Genomic DNA, 27,097 nt, shown 5'->3' with positions numbered 1-27,097 from the left:
TATATAATTATATATATTCATATATATAATTAATACACTTTAATACAATTTAAAAGTGAATTTATTTATTTTTAATACACATTGCTTTATGAATCATGCAGGCAGGGAGAAAAAAAAAATCAGAGCAAAAGGGAAAAAACATGGGGGAGATTAAAAAACCGAAAAAAGAAGTGAATGCAGCATGTGTTGATATACATTCAGTCTCCTTAGTTTTTTTTTTTTTTTCTGGACACATTTGGCATTTTCTGCCCAAAGTCTTTTGGGATTGCTTTGGATCACTGAACCATTGAAAAGAACCAAGTCTTTCTAACATTCTTGCTGTTATTGTGTACAATGTATTCCTGGTTCTGCTTGTTTTGCTCAGTATCAGTTCATATAAATTTTTCTAGGATTTTCTAAAATCAGCTTGTTCATCATTTTTTATAAAACAATAATATTCCATTATCTTCATGTAGCACAACTTGTTCAGCCATTCCCCAACTGATGGACAAGTATTCATTTTCTAATTCTTTGACCCCATAAAAAAGAGCCACTACAGACATTTTTGCACATGTGGATCCTTTTTCCTCCTTTATGTTTTCCTTGAGATACAGACCCAGTAATGGCACTGCCGGGTCAAAGGGTATGCCCAGTTGGATAACCCTTTGCTGCTCATTTATTTCTTGAGATCAGTGTGTTAGAATGCATTTTATTGATTTCCATGAAGAACAAGCTGCCAGTCAAACCCTATTGCACTGAACTTCAAGGAGATTTGGTTTTTTTGTGTGTTTTTTGTTTGTTTATTTTGTTTATTCGTTTTGTGTTTATTATTGTATTGGACACTTAGGCTATCAGAATTTTGATTAGAGTATCCATGAGGCAGTATGACATAGTAAATTAATTTTAGATTCAAGGATATTTGGCTTCCAGTCTTGCCTCTGTTATATGTGAATTTCAGGTCTTTAAGTTTCAAATAAGTTTCAAATCTGTGTCAATGAAAAGTTTCCACACCAGAAACCCGAACAGATAAAATCACAAGTCTCTTCTCCTCCCTTCCTTCTTCAAAAATAAAGCAATCATGGGAAATTCCTCATGGTTTGGTTCTTAATGCTTTCAAAGTTGCTTATTTTTATGGTGTTTTATTATTGGATAAACTGCTTTCCTGGTTCTGCTCTTTTAAAGATTCTTTGAAACTGTTCCCTTCCTCATTCATTTCTCATAATATAGTAGCCTTCCCTTATCCTCATGACTTGTTAAGCCATTTCCCAATTGATGGGCGTCCTTTTCCTTTCTGCTTCTTTGCCATCACAAAAGAGCTACTCTATGTTTTTGTACATACAGATTCGTTTTTTCCTTTCTTTGAGTTTTAGGGCTAGTAGTGATATGACTGAAAGAAATAGTATGCATTATTTAGTGACTTCTGGAGCATGGAACTATACATTCTTAGGAGTAAAACACCATATGTCTAGAATTTTAACTTTTTAAATAAAATCTGAACTTATTATTCTCTGTGGCTATTTCAGTCTTTTAAGACAGTCAGGTTCCCCCCCCCCCAATTCCTTACTTTTCTGGCTCCCTTTATTATGTATAGTCTTTCCCTCTTAGAATATAAGCTCCTTAAAGGCAGGCACTCTTTTTTTGGGCTTAAATCTGTATTCCTAGCACTTAGCTCAAGGCTCGGCACTAGGTAAGAGCTTAATAATTGCTTGTTTCTTGTCCACTTGCTTGCCAACATCAAGGAGCTGGTAACTGCATGGGAAGAGCTTGGGAAAGGAGAAGAAGGGTTCTGGTCTGGCATTCTGAGCTTGTACACCACTCAATACTGGTGCTGGAGAAGTTGCCGACCAGCCAGCACCATCTCACTCGTCTCCCTGCCAAGTCCTGAAAGACCCTTTCAGTTCCAGAACTAGGGAGCAGAGATGGAAGAGCTGAGACCAAAAAACTCTTGGCTTTCAAGGTTCCCGTCTCCATTTGGCAGGTTTTCCTTGGCTTCCTCCAGCTGTTCTAACACCTTGTCAGGGCCAAGAAAATTTCATTCCACCCTTGTTCTTCCCATTCTCAGAACACTGAAAAATTCCAAACCAGAGACCCCGAGGGATAATTTCTAAGATAAACTATGTGAGTAAAAATCATCTCATTTCTCATTGCCTGGGAAATGTGATAGGGAGGGACCCCTTAGGCAAATCACTGGGACATTCGCAAACTGGTACAGATTCCTAGCAAAGTGGCCTGGAGAGGAAAAGGTCATGTGGTACACAGGTGACTCTTGGTTGGCTGGTCCTGGAGGGCAGAGTGGAGCTGGAAGGAGCATTTTCAGAGAGATCATACATCCAGAAGCTTTGAATAAACTGCAGTACTCCTTCTAAGAGCCTGAACACACAAAAAGGCAAAAGCGGCCCTTTAAGGATCTTATATTCTAATGGAGAGAATTCAGGGTTAAAGCAAAAAATCCTCCCAATCAGTTTTCTTTTTGTAAATTAAAAATTAATTGTTAGCTTTTGTTTGACATCACCTTACACACACACACACACACACACACACACACACACACACACACAAATATATGTCTTGCTTTTGTTCCTTCAGCTCTTAGCACATAATAGATAAACTTAAATGTCTGATTCATCTATATCCATATATATATATATATATATATATATATATATATATATATTTATGTATTTGGATGTACAAATATGTGTTTGTATATATTCTACTTGCTATATAAGACAGACAATCAGGTTTTTCTCGTCCTAGTCAGTTTTTTCTTGCAGGTACCTTGATTTAGACTCATGTTAGTGAACCCAAGACATGATGGGATTGATCTGAGGGCCAGGAGAGGGGTTGATGGTGGGAACCATCAAATGCATTATGTTGCCAGAACTGAACTAAATCCACACACAAGGAAAAAAATAGCATGAGGCCTAGGCAATTGAATTTGACAGACATTTATGAAACACCTACTGTGTACAAGGAGAGCTGAAGAGGTAGAGCAGTCCATGAAGGAGAAGAAGCCGGGTTTGAAGTCTGGTCTGATGCTTACGGACCCTGTGTCATTAAGTCCTTGTCCCTGGTGACTCACTAGGGTTCCAAGTTGCAAAAGAGCTGCATATCTGCTTGTCTAAGAGGGAATTTCTTAAATGGAAATCCCTGTACTGATGAAAGCATAGCTACGAGCAAAACAAACAAGCAAAAGGCTCCAGTTATTGCTGATGCAATGGCTCATAAAAAAGAAATACTGCCTTCAGGGAGCTTACCTTCTCCATCGGAAAGATTATCGAGGAAATGTGAGATCGTAAAAGGAGAAGGGTTAGTGCTGTGCTGGGGGGCTTCCCATTGGCAGAGTGATCAAGGTGGTCCAATGAAAGAAAACTAGCTTTCAATTCAGAGGCGCCGTTTAAATCCCAGCTCTGGCACAAGTCCCTCTGCCACTTGGAAACCATATTTCCTCACCTGTGACATGAAGAAGTTGGGCTGGATGACTTGTACTGGCCCTTCCCTAATTAAATCTCTGGACAGCCCAAGCAGCCCCCAAAAGAGAAGCAGGATGTGGAGGAAGAGTTCCATCCGTGGGCCCAGGACCTTGGAAATATCTCAGGCAATCGTCCCGCAGAAGGAGTCGGCATGAATGGATTGTGAAGAGCCCGGGCGGCGGGAGGACCCGCATTGGTGACATAGCAGAGCCATCTGAGGCCGGGAGGAAGAAGGCAAAAATCTGGGTGATGTCCTCGGGTATTTTAGGCAACACTGCCTAATGTCCCAGCCTTCCTTAAAGGGACTCGAGACAATGTCAAGAATTAAACGGACATATCGAGGCATTTTCTTAATGCACTGTTCCGGCTTGGCTCCCGTAAAGGAGAATACCCTTTACACTCACCCACTGCCCTGCCCCATTCTCTGCCATTTTCAAAGTGTTCTCTCTCACGCTATAAAGAGCTCAAATTTGGACAGTCTGGATTAGAAAATAAGGGAACCCAAAAGCCCATGGAGATTGGGGGTGCAAATAGCCAGCAGCACATCTCCAATGAGAGATATCCTGGGGTAGCAGAGACTGTGTGTGCTGCTGCTTAGAATCAGGAAGACCCAGGTGCAAATCATACCCCAGATAAATTTAGTACTCTTGGGGGAATTTAAGCAATTAATACAGGTAACGCCTATATCTAATATAGTAATGAAAAAAAGTATTATAAGTTTAATGAATCACAAAAGCATAAGTGTGACCCTGACCAAGTCTTTTACTGTCGGACCTTTATTGCATTACCTGGAAAATTGGGATACTGTTTCCTGAATGGGCATTGGGAGACCTGGATTCCCCCAGTTGGATCCAGGGCAGGATCCTATACTAAGGATGTCTGGCTCTTGCCATCTGCCCTCCGTTACTCCCATAGACCTTTGGGCCTTGCCATTTTCTTGCAGCCAAATTTTATTCTGTTTATTGTTTCCCCCAATTAGCATGAGCTTCTTGAGACCAGGACTCTGGCTTTCTCTTTATCTATCCCCAGCTAGACACATAGTAAGAGCTTTAAAAATACTTTTAGTCGTTCAGTACAAAAAAGATTCCTAGGATAATAATAGCTATGACTCAGATTATATAATACTTTCGTTTTGGCTGTTGCTCAGTTGGGTTTGACTCTCTGTGATCCCATTTGGAGTTCTCTTGGCAGGGATTCTCGTTTACCATTTCCTTCCCCAACCTGAAGGTTTACCAAGAGCTTTATGTATTATCTCATTTGACCCCCACCACAGCCCTTTGAGATTATCTCATCCACTTCAGAGTCATTGAATGACTGACCCAGGGTCAAAGAGCTAACAGATGTCAGACAGAATTTAAATCCACAGCGTCGTGCTGCCTATTCCAGTGCTCTGCCCACTGCACCGTACTAGCTCCAGCTCTAGAGCAGAGAGAGAACATAAAGACTATCTGCTTCAATCTCCCCATTTTATAGATGGGGAAACCCAAACTTAAAAGGCAGTGGAGACATGTATGTCCCCTGTCTTGTGTCCTGGCCCATTCCCACCCTTTGATGCTGAGTTTGCTTTCTGAAGTCTGTTTCCCCTAGGGCGGAGAAATGTGTGATCACTCTTAAAATATTGATCTCATGTAGGCCCATGGTTGGCTTTTTCCCATAGACTACCTAATTTTTTCTTCATCTCCACTTAATCAGTCCACTTTTCCCTTCCCACTTCTCTCTGTTTGACTCTCTGGATCTGCTTCCTTTTGCTATTGTGACTCATGAGAATCTTAATTCCTCCTTTAAAAGCAACATCTACTGATAAATCCCACCAGACCCCCCATTTTCTTCTGGTGCCCTTAGTCATTCTGACTTTTCCACCTTTACAAACTTCCCATTTGGTGTCTAATTTTCTCCTGCATGGATTTGTAATACTTTGTAGACTAGCTCTCCGTATTAGATCTTTTTTTTTTTTTTTTGCTGAGGCAATTGGGTTAAGTGACTTGCCCAGGGTCACACAGCTAGGAAGTGTTAAGTGAGACCAGATTTGAACTCAGGTTCCCCTGATTCAGGGCTGGTGCTCTATCCACTGAGCCACCAAGCTGCCCCAAGGTGAAACTTTTTTTAAGAGAGTGAATTGGGAAGTTTAAAGCAGCCAGCAGGAGAAAGGTATTTGGACACCCAAATCAATGGTATTTTATTACCCATGTTGGTCCTTCTTTGCTTCCTCTGTGGTTAGAAGTCGCAGCACGAAGATGGAAAACAGCCCCACTGAAGGGGACATCCCGGCTCAGTTCCAGGGGGGCATAAACCAGACTCCAGCCTGGCCGGAGCTTTCCAGCTGCCGGTGTCCACATCAGTGGGGCCCGTAGCCCTCACAAGCTTGAGGTCCCACTGCCATTTATTTGTTCCAGTTTGTGAAAACAGAGATTGAAGAATGACCTCTGAGGATGTGGTGACAGCTCTGGGTCTGCCCATTAATTTGCCTGTTTGAGTAACCGATTCTGGAGTTCCCTTTGCTCCCCTGAATGCCATATTCCCTTTGTGAAGTGATCCTCCCTTTCCACCTTGAAACCTGAGTTTAAATATTTGCCAGCCCAATGTTGGGCCCTTATCTTAGAGCTTTCTGTTTACCTTCATTCTTGAGGGCAATTAAGGGGGAGATAAGAGGAATCCTGCAGGATTCTTTCAGGCTGATATCCCTCAAATATTTGGACTGTGGGCCTTTCTCCCAAAGAATCAGAGGGCCCGGCCAAAGGGGGCCCGTGCTCTAAGGTGTGGCTCAGGGGTGAAAGCCGGCCAGCCGGCCAGATGGCTGCAGCCCAGAATCCTCCACTCTCATTCTTGTCAGTGTATTCACTGGACCTAGCATAGTGCTGGGCACATGGTAAAGGGTCATGAATGATGGAAGCTCACGTTGGATACTTCTGCTTACTTGGGAGTTTTCTCTTATAATTTGTTACTCCTGAATTTCTGTGACTTAGCCTCGTTACATATACTAAAACAAGTACAACAGCAGCTCCTCCTGACTCTTCCCGTCCCACAGAAATATTTATCAGTGACCTTTGTTTCTCGTGTTCTAGTGACAATATTTTGAACTGAAGCTAAATATTTTCTAAAGGTCCTCTGTGAATTGGGTTTATTGGACTTAGAGGCAAATTCTGGTTCCTCCATTAAAATCCTTCTGGGCCAATAGATTCCTTCCTATCTGAATTTTCTGTCTCCCTATCATTATCTGTATGTTTCTGTTCACTAATCACTATCTATCCATTAATTTCTGTCTATCCATCCACTATTCATGTAGCTATCATTTATCTATTTTTTCCAACAATCCATCCTTATCCATCCATCTGTCCATCTATCCATGCATCTGTCTGTCCCCCTATCTATCCATCCGTATATTTGTCTGTCTATCTATTTATCCACCCATCCATTATCCATTTAGCTATTATTTATCTATTTTTCCAACCATCCGTCCCCATTCATCTATCCATCTATCTCTTTATCCATCTACTATCCATCTAGCTATCATTTATTGATTTTTAATAGGGACCATCTGTCCCTATTCATTTATCTATACATATATACATCTCTCTCTGTCTCTCTTCAACCATCTATCTATCCCTATCCATTCATCTATCTATTAATCTATCATCTATCTATACATCTATACATCTCTCTCTCTGTCTCTCTTCAATAATCTATCCCTATCTATTCTTCTATCTATCCATCTATCATCTATCTATTCCTCCATCCATTTATCCATTCTTCTGTCCACCTATGCATGTATGTATGTATGTATGTATCTATCTATGTACTTATCTACCTACCTACCAATCTTCCTATATCCATCTACCTTTTTGATTTATGTCATAGCTAAGTCAACAAGCACTTGTTAAGTGCTTATTATGCTGCAGGCATTGTTGCAGGTTCATATGAACCATAGGTTCATAGGCCTCAAAGGGCCTCCAAGGCCTTTCCCAGAAGAGGAAACAAGCTGGGGGTGTTAAGTGACGTCCCGAGGGCTGCCCATTCTCAGAGTTAGCCACCGGGGCTGAGGCGTGGCTGCGTCTCTTTGCAGCCATGAAGCACTTCCCACAGCCCTGCTTCCTGGGAGTGGGTCTTGTGTCTTCTGGGAGACTGGGAGCTGCAGGAGGGTAAAGATCCTTCCTTGGGATCTCTGCTTCAGTTCACTTTGCCTGCTGGTGCCAGGCACTAACCATACAAAGGGAAAAGCCAGTTCTGCCCTCCTGCACTTGCATCGGTGGGAAGGTAAAGGCAGATGAGCAGATACAGGACAGCTCTGGGTTATTGGGCCGTGGAAGGAGAGGGCCAGTGTCTGTCACTGGAGTGACAGTGTCTGGATGACCTTGTTGGGGCCACTGTAGACGAGGCTCATCTCTGGGTGTGGTTTGGGCTGGAATATATTAACCTGAAGCCTTAAGCTCAGAGTGAGGCTGCAGAAGGCTTTGCTGAATGAAGGAACCTCTTGACCTCTGGAGGCTGAGCCTCCATCCCCCCCAAAAAAACCAAAAACAAAACCAAAAAAATCCTTCTTCTAACCTTCATAAGCCAACCTGAGCAAGGCATTTTGCCATACCTCCTGATGATCTTCATTCTGGGTGGCACAGTGTTAGAGACTGGGTATGCAAGCCAGGTGAAAATCCTGTTTCTGACACCTACAGGCTGCCCGACTGGGCACATCACCCAACCTCTCAGTGTCCCAGGAAACACTCTGAGGCTACAGGTGGCAATCTGCACGGGTGGAGGGAATGTCCTTGTTTGAGAGTTTAACCCTGATGCAATCCCAGATCTCTTTGCTGCCCTTGGACCTTCCTCCACCTTCTCTTTGTTTCAGGTATATTCCTTTCTCTCATTGAAAATCCTATCCAAAAATCCTATCCATCTTTCAAAGCCAAAACCTTCCCTGATTTCTACTGGCCAGTTCAGTAATAATAATATATATTTTAAAATATAACTTACATTTACATAGTATTTACTATGTGCCAGACACTGTGTTAAGCCCTTTATAGTGGTTATCTCACCTGATCCTCATAAAAACCCCTGGCCATTCCCATTTTACAAATGAGGAAACTGAGTCAAAGGTGAGGTGACTAGCAGGGTCAGACATCTGGTAAATGCCTGAGGTCTGGTTTGGACCCCGTTCTTCCCTGGTCCAGCACTCTAATCATTGCCCCATGGAGCTGGGTCAACATTCACTCAACAAATGTGCGAACTGACTCTTCCCTTTTCTTCACTCCCTAGCAAACCATCAATTGACCAAATATATGTTTATTAAGTCATTCCCCTGTGCCAAGCACCAGACTAAAGTCCAAACTGAAGCCCCCCTGGAGCCCCCTTTTTTTGAGTGATTTATTGACACTCCCAAGCAGATCTTCAGAGAAGGGCTAGAATCCTTCTGCAGGGAAGGGCCAAGCACATCATGGTGGGGGGGATTAGTGATAATCTGTGCAGTTATATTGGCAGAGCAGAGAGAGAAATCAGCAATTGATGCTTCAGACCCTTGCTAGCTCTGTAAATTTGGGCAAACCACTGTAGTCTCTCAGGCTCAGTTTCCTAATCTGTAGCTATGGCTCTTAGACTCCATAACGTCTAACGTCCCTTCTTTCTTTAAAGCCATGACCTTTGCCATCTGGAGGGATGCTCTTGATTTCAGTTTTATTTTTATTTATTTATTTATTTATTGTCCAGTAAGTCACCCCGTGTGGGAGATTCAAACAAAGAGAAAGGCAGAAGCTTGGGACGTCCATCCTTCTAAGATGCATGTGTCCATCCTTTTTGCTCTTATTTCCTTTCTAAACTGAGAACTCCACAGAAAAGTTGATTTACCCAGTGAAAGGCCCAACTAAAAACCATTTGGAGCTCACTTGAACATGGTTTTGATGTAAGATTCAAAGCTTCTACAAATTTATTTTATCTCCTACATTTGCTGATCTCCTGCTTGTAATTCCTGTTGAAGGAGAATAGAAATGACTGAGGCCTGATGGGAATTAAATGTCTGAAGTTCAAAGCTGGCCGTACATCAGAGCTAGCGTCAATCAAAAGTGCATCTTGCAAGCGAGGCAGGGAGTGAATTTCTCCACGGGGAAGAGATCAAAGTGGGTCTGTTTGCTCCCTCGGGATGCGCTTTCGATCAGTTGTTCTTGAAAGTAAATCCAGAAGGAAGCTGACTTTTTTTTTTCTTAAAGGGAAAGGGGGAGAAGAGGGAATTGTGTCTCTTGAAATTGAATTTCAGCCAGTGTTTTGATCTTGGGGAAGTAGGTACAGAAAGCTGTCATCACCAAATGTGTGGTTTCAGTGGGGGAATTGGGGAAGATTGGGGATGATTTTGTGCCAGTGGTCATCCCCAGCTCATTTTAAAGAGGAAAAAAACCAAAGAATCTCCTTTAGGATTTAAATCTGGGGTTGGATTGTTTCTGACCTTTTCCATGTAAGTGTGGATGGCAATTATACTTGTGTAAAAGTAGAATTCAGGGAAGCTAGGTTTAAATTGCAATTCTAACATATTAGTTGTTGATATGAGGCAAGTTATTTTTTTCAGCAATTATTTATTGAGCTCTCTATGCTTGATATACTATATAGATTGATATAGTTGTAAAATACATATATATATTTAATATAGATTAAAAAATTAATAATACCTTTTTATTTTCAAAACATATGCAAAGATTCACCTTTGCAAAACCTTGTATTCCAATTTTTTTCTCTCTCCCTCGTCCCCTAGACAGTAAGCAATCCAATAGATGTTAAACATATGAAGCAAGCCATTTAATTTGTGCATGCCTTAGTTTCTTTACTTGTAAAATGGGGATCATCAAGGAGGATAGAAACAGGGAACAGTGGAAAGATCACTTAGCTGGGGAAAAGAAGATAAGGTTGTTTCAGGTTCCCAACTCTGACCTTTCTGTGTAACCTTTATCTGTGCAATGAAGAGCTTGAACTAGACAGTCTCTGAGGTCTGTACCTGCTCAATCCAGAGCTATGAACCCATTGTTATGGATAGAAAGGAAAAAGGCATCATGGAGATTGTTGTTGTTCAGACGTGTCTTCATGACCCCATTTGGGTTCTTCTTGGGAGAGATCCTGGAGGGATTTGTCATTTCATCTTTAGTTCATTTTACAGATGAGGAAACTGAGGCAAGCAGGATTAAATGATTTGCCCAGGTTCATTCAGTTATTGAGTGTCTAAGGTCAGATTTGAACTCAGGAAGATATTTCTTTCTGGTTGAAGGCTGGTCTGGGCTATGCCCCAAGGTACCAACTAGTTTTCCCTAGGAAGGTGGTGCTTTGTAAACTTTCAGATGAACTATTAGTAAAAATAACTATTTTTGGTGAATTAAGTGAAAATGCCCACAGAATCGAGAAAGAACTATCAATCTGTCAATCCTTTCCGTGTCCGGGCCGGGTGAGGTTTCCATGTTAGGTCCTCCTAAAATTCTAGCCCACCTAAGATTCTCTTGGGAATATGCTAGAATAAGTATCTATTTTATAAAGTATTTTAAGCTGGAACCATATTTTTCTGTAATTAACGGGGAATCATGAGGGTCCTTTCTTGGAATCGGGCAAATTTGGGACAGATCTCAATGCTTTGGTCCCTTATAGGATAATGGATCTAGAGAGCTCGAGATGGGCTATAGAGGCCACCTCATCCAATGTTCCCATCTTATTGATAAGGAAACTGTGGCCCAGGGAAAGTAAATCATTTTCTGAAGGTCATCCAGATTGTAAGGAGTAGAAATGGAATCCAAACCCAGGTCCTTCCACTAACTAAGAATGACCAACATTAATTTAGTGCCTACTGTGTATCGCAAAACCTTGGAGATACAATAAGCAAAAGCAGGAAGAAGCCAGGCCCTCAAAAAGCTTACTTTCTTGGGGAAGTATAGAGAATACAATAAAAAATAGGCACCAAAAGGGGGCCAGAAAGAGATGAAAGACCTCGGGAATATTTGTGGAGAGAGAGGATACTAATAACTGGAGATACAATTATCACACACAAAAAAAGATTAACTGAGAAACTGGCTCCTGAGTTAGCCTGGGTGGAGATGAGGAAGAAGGAGGGAATGGGGAGCAGGGAGATAATTTAGGCAATGTCCTAAAACAGGAGATGACCCCTCAATTTGAGAGCAGCTGATGAAAGTCATGAAGAAGAATCCTAAGAGAGATGTCCTCATCCTAGAAGATAGACTAGAAAAAGTGTGGAAAGCCTACTGACTATAGGGAGCTTCTGAAGGTGTTTGACCAGGGTAGTGACCCAGTTAGATTTTGTGAGAATGATTTTGGCAATACACTTGGTGTGATTGATTAAATGCCTACTGTGTGCTGGTGACAAAAATAAAACAAATCATACTCATAATCTTGGAGTGGGGTAGGGTGAGATGTAGCATTTCTGCAAGTAAGAAAATGCAAGATTATATAAATTATAATTCAGAAATATTCTGGGGTAATTTTTAGGAAATTAAAATTCAGAGTAATTTTTAAATGGAGGAAACACTAAGCGCTGAGAGAAGGGAGAGGACCAAAAAAAGGGCTGTTTGAACTGATTGTGAAGGAGGCAAAGAAGCCGGGGCAAGCTGTTAAAAAGCATGATGGCAGATGGTACAGTACATATTCTCCTTCCCAACATGGCCTAGGCTGTCTTGCTAGATAGCTTGGTAAGTACTTGCTAGGTACCTAGCTGGGGAGGTGCCCCCTCCTCCCCGCCTCCCCAGAGCTTTTCAGACAGAGGCTGAATGACCACCTGACAAACATGGTATAGGGTATATTCCTCTTGTCTATGGTTATCCTTGATGGCTGCCAAGGTCCATTCCAAGTCTTAAAATCTGTGACGTGAATAGAGAACAGGTCATTTAATGGAAAATGAGAGTGTTTGGTAGGAAAAGTCCCATGAAGGACTGGAACAGTACCAGGGAGCCATTTCATAAAGGGAGACGTTGGCAGCTTACCCACAGAAATCACATTGTCGTTCAACTCCTTTAAGCCTTGCTGGGCCCTTTATGATCTCAATTGGGACTTTTTTAGCAAAAATACCAGAATGGCCCCATTCTTTGTCCAGCTGATTTTACAGATGAGGAAACTGAGGGTGAAATGACTTAGCCACATAGCAGTATGATATATGTGTGCGTGTGTGTGTGTGTGTGTGTATGTATGTGTGTGTTATATTTATATTTATATTTAAGTGTCGGTCAATGTGTAGTAAATAAAACTTTCTGCCGGAACCTCAAATCCCTGGCCCATCATCCGCCCATCATCCTCCCATCTCATGTACTTTGTGGAACCAGCCCTAAATGCATGCTGATGTCTCTCTTTTCTATCAGGTTTGATGGAAACTTCAACACCAACGTGTCCAGGACCATCAGCTGCGACCGACTCTCGACCACTGTGAATAGCCGGGCCTTCAACCCAGGCCGGGACTTGAATTCTGGTCAGTGATACTTTCATTTTCTTGGATTTATCCCAGAGAGTGTTTTTGATGTCTTCCCTATTTATCTCTCTTTGATTTAAGGGGTTGCTCTGGAAGTCATAACAGCAAGCGTTCCTCCCTCCTTAAACCTACTGTGCGCTCTGTAGGAGGACATATCTGATTTGCTACTGGGATAAGCCAAGTTATAGAATGTCTGCTGTCATTTTGGAGAGGAGATCTTGGATTTATTATCAGGCTCAGAGAAGCCTGATTGCTGGATCTCTGAACATTGGTCTAAGGGTCAGAAGAAGCCGTTCTAGTCTCACTTCTGACCTGTACTGACTTCATTCCCCTCAGTGCTCTCGAAGCTTCTCAGTGACTAAAAAGATTGCATCCTGTATTAGGAGAGACTTTCTTCTGCCCATTGGAGTGCTAGTGACTGTTTAACAACTAGCTCTCTGGAGATATAAAATGTACGCATAGGACACTTTCAAGTTTAATCTAATTAGAGTTCATCCATTGCCCTAGCTAGTCAAGATCATTTTAGATTCTGACTTTGTCACCCAATGTGAGTTTCCCCCCCACCTGCAGTCATTGGCAAATTGGATGGGTATAGCTCCATTCTAGTCACTGGTTTAAAAAAAAAGCTTAGCATAGAATCAAACACGGATCCCTGGGGGACTTTCCTGGAGACCCCTTACCAAATGGACATTGAGCCATGAAAGCTGGCCATCACACAATTTGGAATCAATTTAAATATATGTTCCAATCATCTCAAATCTCTTTATTTTTTCATAAGAATGGCATGAGAGACTTTACCAGACACTTTGCTAACATCCAGCTGTATTCAAAGCTGCCCCCTGTGTTTTGTAAGAAAATGAGATAAGGGATTATAAAATTAAAAAGAAAAATCTCAGAGAGGGCAAAGGCAAGATGCATGATGGGTGTGAGTGGGCTTCCAATCATATATGAAGAACCTGGAAGAACAATAGGAGCAAAGAGTTAATACAATCCTAGGAAGAGAAGATGAGCTAGTCATGTGTTGGGGCAGCCAACCAGAGCTCTCTTGTAAAGTCTGAAGAATGAAAGCAAGGCCATCAACACAAGTGGTAAACTCTTAGGAAGCTGTGGATAAAAGTTATCCAGGATGAGCTGAGATCTGTATCGGCGAAATCACTGAAATCGTGGAACTGTTGGCACATTTGAGTAAAAAGAAGGAAATGTCTTTGCTTATTCTTCATGAAACCATACTGGTTTGGAGAGTGACTCATGGGTGGATGGACAGGCCATTGCTGGACCCAAGCTTGAAGTCTTTTCAGCTTAGTTTAAGGACCTCCCAGAACTACCACTGCTTTGATAGAGTTTTAGAGTCCCTCCACCGCAAGGCTGGATTTTGGAACACTGAGGGATTTAATTGACCAAAAATGTCCAGAATTCAATCCAGCTTTGCCAGTCTATACAGTAAAGAGCTCTGAGACTTGGGCCAGTTGGGAAGAAAGCCAGTAGAATGCCTTTGGACACAGAAGTTCAGGCTATTTCAAAGCCAGTTTTATTGCTTTCTAGGATATTGAAACCTCTATAAATAACTGTCTTAGGGATTAAGCTGCTTTTTCTCTGAGGTCAGCCTAGGCTTGAGAGAGGTTGGCTGAAATGTCAGGCTCCCTATTTTGTTGGTGGAAGCATCTGAAAAGGAGGAAAAGGAGGAGGAGGAGGAGGAAGAAGAAAGAAAAGGAGAAAGAAGAGGAGGAAGAGGAAGAGGAGGCAGGAACAGCAATAATTTCTCAGGGATAGCTGGTTACTTGACCTGGTTGAGGAAGTACCACTCTCATACAGTCACCCAGGAGTTGGAGAGATACCCACCAAAGGAATAGATCTGGACAAGAGTGTGGCTCCATGGCATGAGCACTAGTTTGGGAGTCAGATCAATTGGGTTTGAATTTGAGTTGTGACACTTTATCTAGGGACTCTGTGCAGGTGACAGTCCTCTGGGCCTCAGTTTACTCATCTGTGCAATCAGGGGACTAAACTTGGTAACCCTTTATGTTCTAATAACTTAGAAGCTGTTGGGAAAAACATAATTATCTCCCTGGGCCTCAATTTTCTCATCCATAAAATGACCTCTCAGATCCTTTCTAGTTCTAGATCTATGATCTTGGGCCATATGTGTGTGTATGTGTAAATATATATATATATATATAAATATATAAATGTAAATATATATTTCATATATAAATATATATAAAATATATATCATATATAAACATATATCGTATACCATATAATATATATTATATATATTTACAACATATATTTATATTATATCTATATAATATATAATAATAATAAATGTATATAATATATACATATATATGTATGTATTGTCTTTTCCTACTGGACTCTAAGCTCCCTAAGGCCAGGACTAGATTTGCTTTTGACTTTGTTTCTCCACTAGTCAGTTCTGTGGCTGAAACCCCCTGTCATCTTCACTTAATAAATGCCAGTGGAGTGTTGATTAATTTGTGCAAATAAGCGATGGGAACATGCACAAAATCATTTGAAGAGAAAGTGAGGGCTGCCAGTTGGAGGAGTCTGGAAGAGCCTCATGCGGGGGGGGGGGGGGACAGTGAATAGGATACAGAATTACCAGGGGTCCTAGAAAAAATTTGACCAGGGGCCAATCCCAACTCTGCCTCCTGCTATACTTGTGGTCTTGAGCAAGTCATTTCTCTTCAGGGGCCCTCACTTCCCCTCTGACCTGAGCCTGTGCAGTCCGTTCTCCTGAAGAAAGCACCCCCTATCACTAGCTGACCCAGGGATACTTGGGACCTACTGAAGGGAAGGGATGTGCTCATGAATCAGCATTTAATCTGACCCTAGGACCCCCCGGGATCATTAGCTGTACAGAGCAGCACAAAATGTCTTGCGGGAGCAATGCCCGTGTTTTTTTGCATCTGCTTTCCAGGCAACTTTGGTTTGTTACCTTTGGCCGGTGGGATTCTGGAAAGCTTTTGCAAAGTGTTGTTGGGTGGGCATTAGAAAGCCTTAATCTTGGAGAAGGTAAAGGGAACGGGGCTTCCATTAGGGGGACTTTGACAGATAATTTGGTCAAGGTACGTGAGCATTGTCACCTCAGTCCCACCTCCAAGTGGTTTGCAACAGGGCCTGTCGGAGCTGGGGTGGACGTTCGCAGGAGCAGGAGGAGAAAAGTCTGCTGGGAGATTGCGGATTTGGGAATGCCTGGAGTGCTGGTGTTAGGAGTACGGACCAAATTCTAGTGGTTGATCAGAGGGGAGCCTATGGGGAGAGAGGCAAGGGGGGAGCGAGAACCTGGGCTCCAGAAGGAGGAATTGTCCGATGAGGCTTTATGGGACCATTTTAGGAAGGGCTGGGGATTTGAGAAGATGGAAAGGGAAGAAGGTCCCCAAGAGGGATGGCAGTATGTTTTTTCAGCTGCTTCTTTGACACGGGATTGTGGGCAGTAATCCAACAAAAGTAATGGGTGATTGTGGCAAAAACTGGCAGTCCCTGCAGATGGCAAGTCTGACTGGGCTCTCATAGGAACCAAGATTGGACAGACGGTCTTGTCAGCTCATCGAGGAACCGATTCGAGATGAAAACTGTCACTTCTGTGATCTTTTATGCGCTTCTTATAGCTTAAATTAAATTAAATTGTTATTTACAAGTGAGAAGAGGTAATGGGATATTTAGACTTCACTAGCTATGTGACCCTGAGTGAATTATTGTTTGCCTCAGTTTCCTCAATTATAAAATGGGGATAATAATAGTGCCTATCTCATAAGGTTGTTCTAAATTTCAAATAAGGTCATATTTATAAAACGTGCAATGAGTGTGACATATAGTAAGTGGTAAAGCTATCATCATCATCATCTTCATCAGTCATCATCTGCACCCAGACATCCCCCAGCTATCTCAAAGTCATCATTCAGTTTCAGTTCAGTTCAACACCATTTATAAAGTGTCTGTTCTGTGCCAGGGATTACACTGGGTGATGATTATACAGCAACAACAGGAACTAGGCCCTGACCTCTGGCCTTGTATTCTACTAGAGGGAAATAACCCAAACATGAGAAAATTTTAAAATTATATACAAAGTAATTGCCAGAGGCAAAGAACATTAAAACTGGGGAGAGAAACCTGACCTAAACTATGAAGAAAGCTGATAATTCATGAAGCAGAGATGAGAAGGGACAATTTTTCAGACATGGTGGACCCTTTGTGCAAAGCAAGGAAGGTTGGGGAACTTGTTCAGGGTATTTTTAGATGATTATTGTTCAATCATTTCAGTTAAGACCAACTCTCTGTGACCCCACTTAGGGTTTTCTTGGCAGAGATACTGGAGTGGTTTGCCATTTCTTTCTCCGACTCATTTTACAGATGAGGAAACTGAGGCAAATGGGTAAAATGACTTGCCTAGGATCACACAGCTAGTAAGTGTCTGGGGTTAGATTTGAACCATGAAGATGAATCTTCCTGAATCAGGTCCAGCACTATGGTGCCCCCTCCCAACCCTCCAATTTAGGTAATAATACTCCAATTGGGGAGGAAAATGTTCCTAGTCTGATTGTGTGGACATCCTTTATCTAGCATTATAGGAATCAGATGGAGTGAGGAGGAAGGAGTTAGAAAGTCAGAATTCATTATCTTTCCTCCTATCCCGGCCTTCCCCATAACTTTTTTTATTAACATTATCACCCTCTTGTAGTTCCCCACCCCATGCTTGACTCTTCTCTCCCTTCTTCCCCATATCTGGCCAGATGGCACAAGTGAATGCCAAATCTAGTCCCCGTTCTCCAGAACCTCTTGGCAAATTTTGCCACTGTTCTTCTCTTTGTTATTCTCTTCTCTCAAGATTTTTTAAACCCCTGTATCTTGATTCTCCTCCTATTTCTCTGGTCTAGCCTTCTCAATCTCCTTTGCTACATTCTCTTCAAGATCATACCTCCAATCCATCCTCCCTTTAGTGATTTTCCTAAAAGTTTGGGACCAGCCATGTCACCCCCTACTCAATAAGTGCCTTTTCCCCAGAGGCTCAGATGTAAAATCATTTTTTTTTCTTCTGAGGCTGGGGTTAAGTGACTTGCCCAGGGTCACACAGCTAGGAAGTGTCTGAGACCAGATTTGACCTCGGGTCCTCCTGAATTCAAGGCTGGTGCTCTATCCACTGCACCACCTAGCTGCCCCTAAAATCATTTTTGACATTAAGATCCTACATAACCTATGCTCCTCCCCCCCCTCAATGGGAAGATCCTCCTCTTCTGCTCTAGCTATTAAAGTCTCAACTAAAATGCTGTATTGTTCAGGAAGCATTTCCCAATTCCTAATGCCTGCCTTCTGTTAATTATTTTCTATATTTCTTGCATTTAGCTTGTTTGCTTGCTGTCTCCCCCATTAAATTGTGGTTTCTTTAGGGACACCGACTGGTAGACATCCTCTTTTTGTGTTCCTGGTGCTTAACTCAGTACCAATGAAGTAATGAAGTACCAACACATGGTAGACACTTAATAGATGCTTATTGACGGACTGACTGATGTGCCCACCGTGCTACTTCAAGTCCTTCTATTCTTTAATGTGAACTATTATAATTAAGCGTATTGACTAACTGACTGACATGCCCAGCCCTCTAATCACTAATGTGAACTATTATAATTAATAGCCTTCTAATTGATCAATCTTCCAGTCTCTTTCTTCTCAAATCCATTCTTTGCCTTCCACAAAATCGCCATATCGATATTCCTAAAGCAAGCTTGGCTCATTTAACTCTGCTTCTGAAAAAGAGTCAGGGGCTCCCCATTGCTGGCGAGATAAAATATCAGCTTCTCATCTTGGCTTCTAAAGCCCTTCTCAGTCTATCTCTAAACAGTCTTTCCAGACCAAGAGGAAGAGATGAGTCACATTGAGGAATTCCAGAATTCTCGATCACGCAATCCGCTCTGCAACGTTTCCAAAAAGTAAAGTTCTAGGTTTTGCTTGAAGGCTTCTCTGAACAGCCCAATTAACTTTGGAATAGTAATAAATTTTAGGAAGGATGTCCCTCTTAAAAAAAAAACAAAAAACAAAACACAAAAAACCCTAAAAATACAAACCATTGATAAATTTCCCACATATTCCCGTCTTTCTCCGTTCCCATGGAGCCATTTTGTATAACATTATATATAAGAAAGGAAAAACCAATTCAACAAAACGAACCACACACTGAACAATTCTGTCCTCAGGAGTACTGTCTTCCCCTTCACTCCCCCACCTTTGTGTAAAAAGGGGCTGGGACTTCTCTCTGTTCTTTGACACCAAGCTTGCTCATTAGGTTTTCACATTTGTTTTCCCACTGTTGTCGTTTTTCTTTCCATTTATACAGCTGTAGTCATTTTGTGTGGGGGTTCCTCTGGTTCTATTTAAGAAGTACAGCTCTCTTACAGCAACCTAAGGCAATCTTAGCATTTGGGGCTTGCTCCTGAGGCGCCCATGACTCACTTTGCTATCAGGATTTCTTTGTCAAAAGCATTCTACGCCTCTTGGGGTAACTTCCTTTATAGAATTTCGGCCTCGAGATTCCATATTTCCTTTCTCTCACTCTGGGAATGTGCTGTATTAGATGGTGGCAGGAAGGTTGGGGGCTGGCTTTTAGCACCAGCACAATAAGTTGTGTGTAACTGGCGTTTAGAAAATATTTGTTGAGAAAACAAACGAATGAACAAATGAATGAATGAATGAGTAAAAAAAAAACAAAAAAACAAAAACAAAACATTTCTGTGCTTATTGAGCAATACTCACTCTGCTAAGAAAGAATGAATGTCTGCATCTGATTATTTTGGAACTCCCCCTGATCCTAGATCCCCTAACAAACATGCCATAAATAAAAGCCACACTTCTCCTTCTCCCTCAATGTAGTGGGGATGGGATCATTCTGGGTTAGGGAAGACCTGGGGCTGCACTCTGCTTTTGACACATCCTGGTGGGGGAATCCTGGGTCTCTCTAGCTCCTCGGCTCATTTTTTAAGACTATAAGCTACGGAGGAGTTACCAGTCTTCATTGATTGGTACTGAGAGCGTTTCAGACCAGGAGCACCCCCAACTGTGAAATCACAGCTGGGCTAACCCCTTTCACCTTCCACAACAAAGGTTTTGCTGTTCCCTCTCACAGAAGTTCTAAGTCACACCTCTCTATTGGGTTTCCCTCTCCTTGTGGTGGAATCCTGCAGATTGCTTCACCTCTTCTTTAGCTGCTGGCTCCTCCTCAGAGCTCCCTCAGGGCTTCCTTGTTGATTCTCTCCAGTTTTTAGAGAATCAAAGAACCTTCGCCCGCCTTCCTGAACCTCTCCTGCTCAAGAGCTTGAAGCCTCTTTCCTCTTAGACATGGACAAGTCCATTATTTGAGACTTGATGGGTCATCGATTTAGAATTCCAAGTGACCCAAAGTCACCCAAATAGGATTGGAACTCGGTTCCTCTGCTCAGCTCTAGGACCCTTTCCTCTGGACCAGGCTTCTTGCCAAAGAGAAAACCTAATGCAGAGATTCTTAACCTGGAATCCATGAGCTTGCTTTCAAAGCTATTTTGATAACTATGTTTCAGTAGAATGGGTTTCCTTTATATCCCCTAGGTTTTATTCTATGCATTTAAAATCAGGATTCTGAGAAGGGGTCCCCAAGCTTCAGCAGTTACTGCCCAAGGACACAGGAAATACTAATGGGCTGACCTAATGGGCTGTGTGCTCCAGCCACCTTCTCAGGCCAGAGTTTCGATTTTCAAGAAGTGCCAAAACTCAGCTCTCCAACAGGGTCTTTATTTTATTTTATTTTATTTTTTTTGTAGTTGTACCAATTGTTTTTATATTAATATAAAGTCTTTTAAGGACCTTATTTCATACAGACATACATCTAGCAACAGGTAGATGACTAAGCCAAATTACACTCCTAATTATAATGACTACATATTTTCAGGTGGAAAAATAGTAAAACATTACATGCTTGAACCGTGCTTACGGCTTCTATTGAGGGTCTTTATTTTTAATGTCAGCGCTCAGGGCTGTTGTTGGTTATCGGGTGTGGGACCCTCCTCCGCCAGCCGGCTGGTTGGTCTGGGTTATTGCTTTTCCAGCCAGGTCTGCGATGTGGACCATCTGAGACATATGCGAGGGCCCCCCAGCTGCTCTCCCGACATTTTCACAGGGGCCAGCAGCTATTTGTTTTTGTACTGAACACGCAAGACCGTTCGCCTTGTGTTAGAACTCAGATGTGATCGGCAACCCCTGCAATCCTTAGTTCAACATATACCACTGGTGCAAGTGCCTTTTTGCCAGGAGGGACTGTTCAAGGGACCCCAGGGCCTCTTCCTCTCCCACTCACCCTTGGCTGTGTGTGCCAAGGTCATTGCTATGCACACACGCTGAGTGCCAGCTCATGTATTGCTTGGAATCCAAGACTCCCCTTCAGAGACTTGACTGGCTGGAGCCAGGGATGCCCGAGTTCAAATCTGCTCCCAGATACTCCCTGGCTGTGGGACTGGGAAAGTCACTTACTTTGTCAGCCTCAGTTTCTGCTTCTATAAAATAGGGATAATAAGAGCATAAGCTCGTAAGAACCAGATGAGGAAGATTTGCAAAGTGCATGTCCAAGGGCATCGGGCAAGAGGAAAGCTGGACTTCTAAAGGGAAAAGCAATGTGAGAGTCGCCCATGACTTTGCCAGCCCTGAGGGACTTTCATCCTTTCCAAAAGACAGAATGTACCCGCTTTGAGGATGGGGCAGCATGCTTTGCACACCCCTGGGGTTCCAGAAATGTTTACTTATTGATGAGCATGTGGCCAAACAATTCCAGTGGAAGCCACAAAGCTTAGGACCACGTTTTGTGTGTGTGTGAGGGGGAATTCTGCCCACAGACAGCCACGTCTCCTCCACAGATGCCGAGTCACTTTGTACCCGGGGCCTGCCGCCAACGTCTCACTTTGCTGTTTCCTCTAGTTCTTGCAGACAATCTGAAGTCCAACCCTGGGATTAAGTGGCAGTACTTCAGCTCCGAAGAAGGCATCTTCACCGTTTTCCCGGCCCATAAATTCCGGTGCAAAGGTGGCTATGAACATCGGAGCAGGTACGGAGTACTCGGTTACTCTGGTGTTTATCCCCTCATTCATTTTCACGGCTGTCTATTCACCCATTCTTTCATTTACTCCATTCAGATGGAGCTAGCTAGGGAGATCTGAGGCTCAACAACACAGGCGTAAGTGGTTATCCCTAAATATTAAACACAAAATAAGTAGGCAGCTAGGTGGCGCCGTGGATAATGTACTATCCCTGAAATCAGGAGGATCTGAGTTCAAATCTAGACTAGCTGTGTGACCCTAGGTAAGTCATTTAGTCCCAATTGCCTCACCAAAATAATAATAATCATCATCATCACTAAGCACTGCCAAAAAATCTTTAGGAAAAGCGATAGAGTTTCCGTGTAAAACATGCATTTGTGAGCATATTTTCTCATTTTCAGCAAAGGTGGAAAAATTGTAATCTTGTTTGCTGCTTCAGCAATCAGAGTACATAGATGAGCAGATTTCATGGGGAAAAAAGTTCTCAGGGGGAAACTTCACCCAGAGCACAGAAGCACTTTCTTGAGGTTCAGGGGTTCGTTTTCTGCTCTTTTTGGATGCTTCCACTAACCCATACAGTTGTATCCCTCTTTTCCAGCTGTCGGCATAAGGGAGACCACCTCCCGTTCCTTGTTCCATGGAAGAGGTCCAATTAAAAGCCAGAATTGGCTCAGAGCCTAGAGGTTCTCTGCTCATCATCTAATCTGTTTTTCTTTGGGGCAGTACCTCACTGAAACTATTCCAGGCCACTAAGTCTGACTAGATCTAGCTCCTTCCATTGAGGGGCTGCAAGGGTGGGGGAAGAGCTCATGCGCTGCCAGGCAGTGCGGTATAGTGGGTAGAGAGCCAGCTTCCAAGCTGTGTGACTAGCATCGGAGCTTGTGCTCTAAGGCGAGAAGATGCAGATCTGCTTTGCCACAAGGAGTTTGCTCCCTGGGAGTTCCCCAGACTAGTGAAAGTACACTGTCCCTTCTCAGCCCCAAGAAGTCAGGTCCACCACCCGGAGCCTCCTTTATTCCCCAGATGGTTTTTGAGGACCCAGATCCGTATCCAGTGCTCCGAGAGATACAAGGGACTCCGACCCTGCTAGCTAGGGGTATGGTTTAATTGGAAAGATGCACTTCTTTCTTACTGCAAACCAAAAACTCACATGCTGCCATTTCTTTAAGATTTCTACCTGGGTCATTTTCTGTATGCTCTGCTTCTATTTTAAAGGATAGAATTTTCTTAAAAATTAAATTTAAATTAAATTTAATTTAATTTTAAAAATTAAAAAAACTAAATTATTAAAGCTTTTAAAAATATATTCTTTAAAATAGAAGCAGAGAATATATAAAATGACCTAGGTAGAAATATGTTTCTCAAACGCTGTTGATACTAGGGCCACTCTGAACACAGAATCATCATTCTGGATCTGGAAGAAATCTTATTAGTCATCAGATTTCCTCATTTAGGAGGAAGTGAAAGTTCCCCCAGGTTACACATACCATCTGGTCAGTTTCAGAGGTCATATTTGAACCCAGGGCTTTCTGCCTCCCACAGCATCACGTTATCCATTAGGCCATACTGATTTGCAGTGATGGGCAGAGAAGATCTAGGAACCATTCAGGGCACCCTTTAAGGTGAATGGGGCGAGGGCAGTTTGTTTCCAAGGCCCTCAGGTGAGAGAAATTCTCAGGGAATTTCTGTGTTCACTCCAGAAAGAAAGTCAGGAACATTTGCTGAATGATCCCAAGCCCCTTGGAAGCCCCTCCCAGCCTGTGTCGGAGCCCGGAGCTCTCTCCAGCAGCCTTCAGCTTCTTGTTCATTCTGTAGTCGGGCGCTAAGTGATCCCAGCTCTGAGCCTGTCCCCGTGGTTTACATTTTCCAGTCCCTTAATCATCCTCTCCTGAAGTCCCCCCATAAGTTCCCTGGGCCCCCCAGAACTTGGAGAAGAGCATCCAGACTCTTGGCAGGGGCTGAGCATCCCTAGCTTAATGGGCCTGTTTTCCAAGCCCTGCCTGTGACCTTCTTACTCCCCTGTGAAATTCCCGGCCTCTTTGTACCACTGAAGAGGGTTATGGAGATCACCCAGCCCTCTCTTTTACTAATGGGGAAACTGAGGCTCAGAGTCCTTGGCCCATGAGGTCTCCTGGTAGAGCTGGGACAGAGCTGGGAAGAGAAGTAGCTGAGGCCCTGCCTCTGGTCACCCCTTAGTTCCTTCCTGGAGGACTTGGGCCCTGCCATTTCACTTCCTCCACTGCTATAAAGTGAGGGAGTCTGGACCGGATGCCTGTGACATCCCTTGTAGCCCAAGCCTGAAGATTGCAAGGTTCGGAGACAAATTCTTCCCTGCCTCAGTTTCACCATCTGTGCCATGGGAGGCTGGATCTAGGATGAAAGCCATGTTTTGATTCTCAGGCCACATTATACATCCCACAACTGAAAAGGAGCGAGATGTGGCTGGCAGCACTCAGCTGCTTCTAACAACTCCTGGCCTTATGAATCGTGTCTTCACAACTGCCCTAAGAGGTGCGTTGTGTGAACATTTAAGCCCATTTTACATGAGGCCCAATGAGGTTATAGGAGCAGAGATGTGGAAGGGACCATAGCGGCCACGGCCTCCACCCTCCCTCATTTTACACATGAGGGAATTGAGGCACTGAGAATCTAAGGGATTCAGGCAGCCAGTAAAGTGTAGGTCTTCCAATTCCAAATCAAGGCCCCTTCCTCCCTTCCTCCCTTCCTCTCTTTCTTCTCTTCCTCCTTTCCTCCCTTCTTTCCACCCACCTTTCTTTTCTTTCTTTCTCTTTCTTCTTTCCTCCTTTCATTATTTTCTTTCTTCTTCCTTTCATCCTTTGCTTCCTTCTTCCTCCCTTCCCTTCTTCCTTCCTCTTTTTCTCCCTCCCTTCCTTTTCAGTTGGGTTAAGTGACTTGCCCAGAATCACTCAGCTGGTCAGTGTTAAGTGAGGCTCCTCCTGACTCCAGGACTGGTGCTCTCTCCACTGCACTATCTAGCAAACTCTCTTTCTAAAAGACCCCTACTGTCTCTTTCTATCCAAAACCCCCAACATCTGATCTGGAAAATGTTGCATCTGGATTCGAGGATTTCTGCAAAGCCCATCTCTATGAACTGTATGGCTTTCTGGTGTGTTCCTTAACTTCTCCGGACCTCAGTTTCCCCATCTGTAAAACAAAGGGTTTCATTGATCCAGAAATTCCCCTCCAGCTGCAAGCTGGTGATTCCAGGTGGGATTTCCAAGAACACCCTTATCCCCTTCGGAATGCTAATTAGAGGTTAGGCCCCTGGGATTCCTTTGGAAAAACCTCTGGGTCCTAGCCTCCCCCTACCCTGACTTTCTCATCTCTTACCCACTCCCACAAGAGGGTAGGGAGCCACCTCCCGCCCCAGCTCATCTTTGTCCTGATTCTCCGCTGGCTCCCATCAGCGTCACAGTTGTTCGCTGAGCGGGGCGTCTCACCTCGGCTCGAGCGCAAGGTGCCTTGCTCCCACCAAGCCCTGATTTGGGGTCCCTTGCCGGCAGTCCCGTCCAGCCCTCGGTTCTCCCCCTGGTCATTGGCGAAGGAGGGAGACCACTGAGCTGCACGGGCAAGTCCCATTCAGAGTTAGGCCTGGAATGGAGCTGGGGGAGCCAACGGGGAGAAAAGAGAGAGTTCTCCGAAGCCCACTTAGCTTTCCCCAGATCCCTCTAATTTGTTCCAGCTTTAAAACTGTGAATAGAAAACTCATTAAACTCTTTCTCCGGAGCCCTCCCTCCACCCCGGAGCCATGGGCATGAGCTGAATGCGGCTTCGCTGCAGAAGTGGGGTTTTTGTTGCTCTGGTTTTGATGTTGGCAAACAAAGCCCCCCAAATGGGGAGGGCCGCGGGAGCGGCTCTGACATATTTTGACAACATGTTTGAAAATGCCCAGATAAGGGGCCTGATAGTGCCTGGCCCGGGCAAGTTCCCCGCCGGGACGCAGGCAGGAAAGGCTCCTCCACGGGGGCCTTTGTCCGGATGGCAAACCGACCTCCAGGGGCTTGGACCAGTGCACGAACCCATGTGGCTCTGGGGTGGGACGTGCAGGAGAGCACGCTGTCCCTTGGTGAATGGGGGACCCTCCCTTCTTCTCTTGTTCTCTCCCTGTCTCTGTCTCTGTCTCTGTCTCTATCTCTCTGTCTCTTTTTCTTTGTCTATGTCTGTCTCTTTCTATCTGACTCTCTCTTCTCTCTTTTTCTTTCTCTCTCTGTTTTTCTGTCTCTGTCTCTCTTTCCCTCCTTCCCTGTCTTGCTTTTGATGATTTTATTTCTACAAATCTCTGTTTCTTCCTCCTTCTCTTTTCTTCCCTTTTTCCCACTTTATCTCTTTTCTCTACTTCTCCATCCTTCTTTCTCCTTCTTTTTCTCTCTCTCTTTCTCTCTCTGTTTTTCTATCTGTCTCTGTCTCTCTTTCCCTCCTTCCCTGTCTTGCTTTTGATGATTTTATTTCTACAAATCTCTGTTTCTTCCTCCTTCTCTTTTCTTCCCTTTCTCCCACTTTATCTCTTTTCTCTACTTCTCCTACTTCTCCATCCTTTCTCCTTCTCTTTCTCTCTCTGTTTTTCTCTGTCTCTTTCTCTCTTTCCCTCCTTCCCTGTCTTGCTTTTGATGATTTTATTTCTATAAATCTCTGTTCCTTCCTCCTTCTCTTTTCTTCCCTTTTTCCCACTTTATCTCTTTTCTCTACTTCTCCATCCTTCTTTCTCCTTCTTTTTCTCTCTCTCTTTCTCTCTCTGTTTTTCTATCTGTCTCTGTCTCTCTTTCCCTCCTTCCCTGTCTTGCTTTTGATGATTTTATTTCTACAAATCTCTGTTTCTTCCTCCTTCTCTTTTCTTCCCTTTTCCCCACTTTATCTCTTTTCTCTACTTCTTCATCCTTCTTTCTCCTCCTTCCATCTCTTTCTCTGTCTCTCCTTCCCTTTTTCTATCTTTTCCTCTGTCTCTGTCTCCCAAATATAGACATATATTAGATAGATGGTGAAGCTCCTTGGTTTATACTCGTGCCTGTCCCATAGGATCTGCCTTCTCTTGGGAACTAGTATGGTACCCTGCAAGGAGCTTGGTTCTCAAGGTGGAAGGCCTGAGTTCGAGCAGCAAGGGCGAACTCGAGGCCCACTGCCCTGTACTG

At 43.4% G+C, this 27,097-nt stretch overlaps 1 protein-coding gene across 1 annotated transcript in view; it reads left to right on the top strand.

The window, feature by feature from the left end:
* CACHD1 (cache domain containing 1) overlaps positions 1 to 27,097 on the top strand; it is a 210,835-nt gene that overhangs the window by 118,152 nt on the left and 65,586 nt on the right. The window contains exons 4-5 of the mRNA XM_074265744.1: positions 12,770 to 12,876; positions 21,832 to 21,958. Coding sequence (XP_074121845.1) covers positions 12,770 to 12,876; positions 21,832 to 21,958 — 234 coding nt within the window. The remainder of the gene's footprint in view (positions 1 to 12,769; positions 12,877 to 21,831; positions 21,959 to 27,097) is intronic.

This window comes from Sminthopsis crassicaudata, chromosome 4 (genome assembly GCF_048593235.1).
Source record: "Sminthopsis crassicaudata isolate SCR6 chromosome 4, ASM4859323v1, whole genome shotgun sequence".
NCBI classification, from domain to species: Eukaryota; Metazoa; Chordata; class Mammalia; order Dasyuromorphia; family Dasyuridae; genus Sminthopsis; species Sminthopsis crassicaudata.
Note: the sequence above shows the minus strand (reverse complement) of the source record. Positions and strands in the feature narration are given on the sequence as shown.